This window comes from Ixodes scapularis, unplaced genomic scaffold (genome assembly GCF_016920785.2).
Source record: "Ixodes scapularis isolate PalLabHiFi unplaced genomic scaffold, ASM1692078v2 PGA_scaffold2__306_contigs__length_199485367, whole genome shotgun sequence".
NCBI lineage: Eukaryota > Metazoa > Arthropoda > Arachnida > Ixodida > Ixodidae > Ixodes > Ixodes scapularis.
In genome coordinates this window covers 116840124-116842463 of record NW_024609857.1, presented here as the reverse complement: position 1 = coordinate 116842463, position 2340 = coordinate 116840124, and the positions used below count along the sequence as shown (strand labels likewise).

Genomic DNA, 2340 nt, shown 5'->3' with positions numbered 1-2340 from the left:
TAGAGAAAATGAATCGATGTCCAAACCCGATACGAACAATATATTGCAGTAAAAGAAGCAAAACGGGTCTCACCAGTAGCCTCATTGAGTTATCCGTTTCCTGCAAGGGCGAGCCAGATGCCCTGTTGGCTAGCTACATAACCCACAAAACATTCTGTTATTGTTCCAGGCATTTTATGCACCCTGCTTGCAAATTAAAAAAAGCTCTATCAACATCACCGTGATGCACCGAATAGCATTTCGGAGGCGGTGCTACTTGTCCGTAAAGGTAACACGGTGGTTGTGCGACAAACTGCGCAAGGCATTGGAGTTGACACTGTGGAGCTTATGGACGGCCTTGACTGTGGAGCAACACGTGAAGCACATACTGCCACGGGGGGCTTCTCTGGTGGCAAGGGCGTCAGTCGAGGTGAGGACGACGAGGGGTGCGCTGTCGCCGGTGGCGTCCCTGGTGTGCGGGAGTGCCACCGTGGCGAGGACGATGAGGGGCTCCCTGTCGCCGATGGTGTCCCTGATGGGCGGGACCTCCATTGTGGCGACGGACTCCTTGGCACTGGTGGTGTCCCTGGTGGGCGCGACTGCCATCGTGGCTTGCGTGGGGCTCCAGGGAGGCACGGCTGTGGCGGGTTCGAAACTGGGAAACAAGGCGCTGCCTCAGAGCCCTCCCCCTGTCCGAGAGGCTGACCCGAGGGTGGGCAGGAGCTAGCCTCTGGTCATCCGCCACTGACTTCTCCGAGCTCGGCCCAGACTCCAACCCTGGCTCGTGAGGGTCCGGTTCTGCCTCCCTCGATGAAAGGCACATATTGTGGAGCACTGCACAAGATGATATAATGACGGTGGCTGTTGTTGGATGATAATACAGAGTCCGGTGTCTTTGCAGACACTGCAATCTGCTTTTCAACAGCCCAATGCAGCGCTCCACAATGGACCTTATCGAAGAATGTGCCTTATCAAACCGGCCGCAAGCGGTGGAGGTCGCGTGGAATCCAGGGACAGGGGTGATGAGCCAAGGTTCCAAGGCATAGCTGCAGTCACCTGCAGAAGCGGAGAAGGAAATGTATGATATTAATGCTGTTTTTTTTAAAGAATACTTCAACGACCGTTGAAATATACCCGTCGTGTTCAGAAATAGGCTGAATATGATCCACAATACTCGTAAATGACAATTGCACATTTGTATTTTGAGCTTGATGGCTGTATTTTTCGTTATAAACAGCCCACACTGGCAAGCGCTCGGAGAGCAGCCAGCTGAGAGCACGTCACATCCAGTGCAATTGTGATGTAGTTTATCTCGGGATGAGCAAAGCTGCGGCGAGGAAGACGTCAGGATGCCCTAGCTGTTCCAGCAACCAAAGCGGTCGAAGCACGCCAGCGATCGGGCCACCGCAACTAACCCCAAAGCTGCTTTGTGTGAATTTTGAGTGACGGGTTAATCTTCTATCATCTTGGGACACACAAAAGAGAGTCCCGTCGAATGTGGAATTCCTCCCTCCCCTTTTCTCTTCTGCTGGCCGTAGAGCTGTCGGAATGGCGTCAGGTTCAAAGCATGTATAGTTCTAGGTAAGACAGTTATAATTCCTACCTTTCAAGGTTCCTAGACGGGCATTACAAACGGCTTTAGCGACATCTAGAAAATGCTCTTTGCTAATTGCCTAATTTATTTAAATGCCTTTTAGTGCCTTTTTTAACAAGATATTGATGAGTTCGATGTGATACTGCTCTTTTAAACACGTATAGACCCAAAAATAAGCACCGAAATTTCGTTGTAGTATCCCTTTAAAATTGCTCACAACTACGCAGGTAAAACAGCTGTTTGCAACCTTTCCCGCCTGTAGTTGACAGCTGCGTCGAAGTGTTTCCAAGAAGACGTGTCACAGGTATGGCCGGAGCGCATGCCAGTTATCCATGTTAGGAACAATATGTGTGATATTGTAGCTTATAAGTGGTGCAGAGCCATCGTGTACAGAACCAACAAATGGAGTATGCTTACCGAGCAGGAGCCTGCCATCGTCTATCAGCCGGCCCTGCTCAAAGTTGCTCCAGAGCCACGAGTAGCGCCACGCGAAGGAGTTGTGCACCGACCCAGGATACCGTGGGTCGATGCTCATCACCCGGCAGTCGGCGTTACACACCTGCAATAGTGAGACATATGTAGACATTAATTCAACTGAATCCACAAACAGTTGATTGCATTCATTGTCATGGGGCCCTGTCAAACACTATTTACATGTTGAACAACACACCACCATAAATTATGTGGTTTACAAACTTAAAATATTAAGACAGCGCAAAAAAAACGACAGAATATTGGATGAAGGAGGACACAGACAGAGAGCTGTC

The 2340-nt window shown here is 50.0% G+C and overlaps 1 protein-coding gene across 1 annotated transcript; it reads right to left on the bottom strand.

Annotated features, from left to right (window-relative positions):
* Nucleotides 1-400: 400 nt before the first annotated feature.
* LOC121836388 lies at nt 401-922 on the bottom strand (the record flags this gene model as incomplete). Its single annotated transcript, XM_042291282.1, has 1 exon — nt 401-922. A coding segment is annotated over one exon (522 nt), but the record flags the coding sequence as incomplete, so codon positions are not given.
* Nucleotides 923-2340: the final 1418 nt, after the last annotated feature.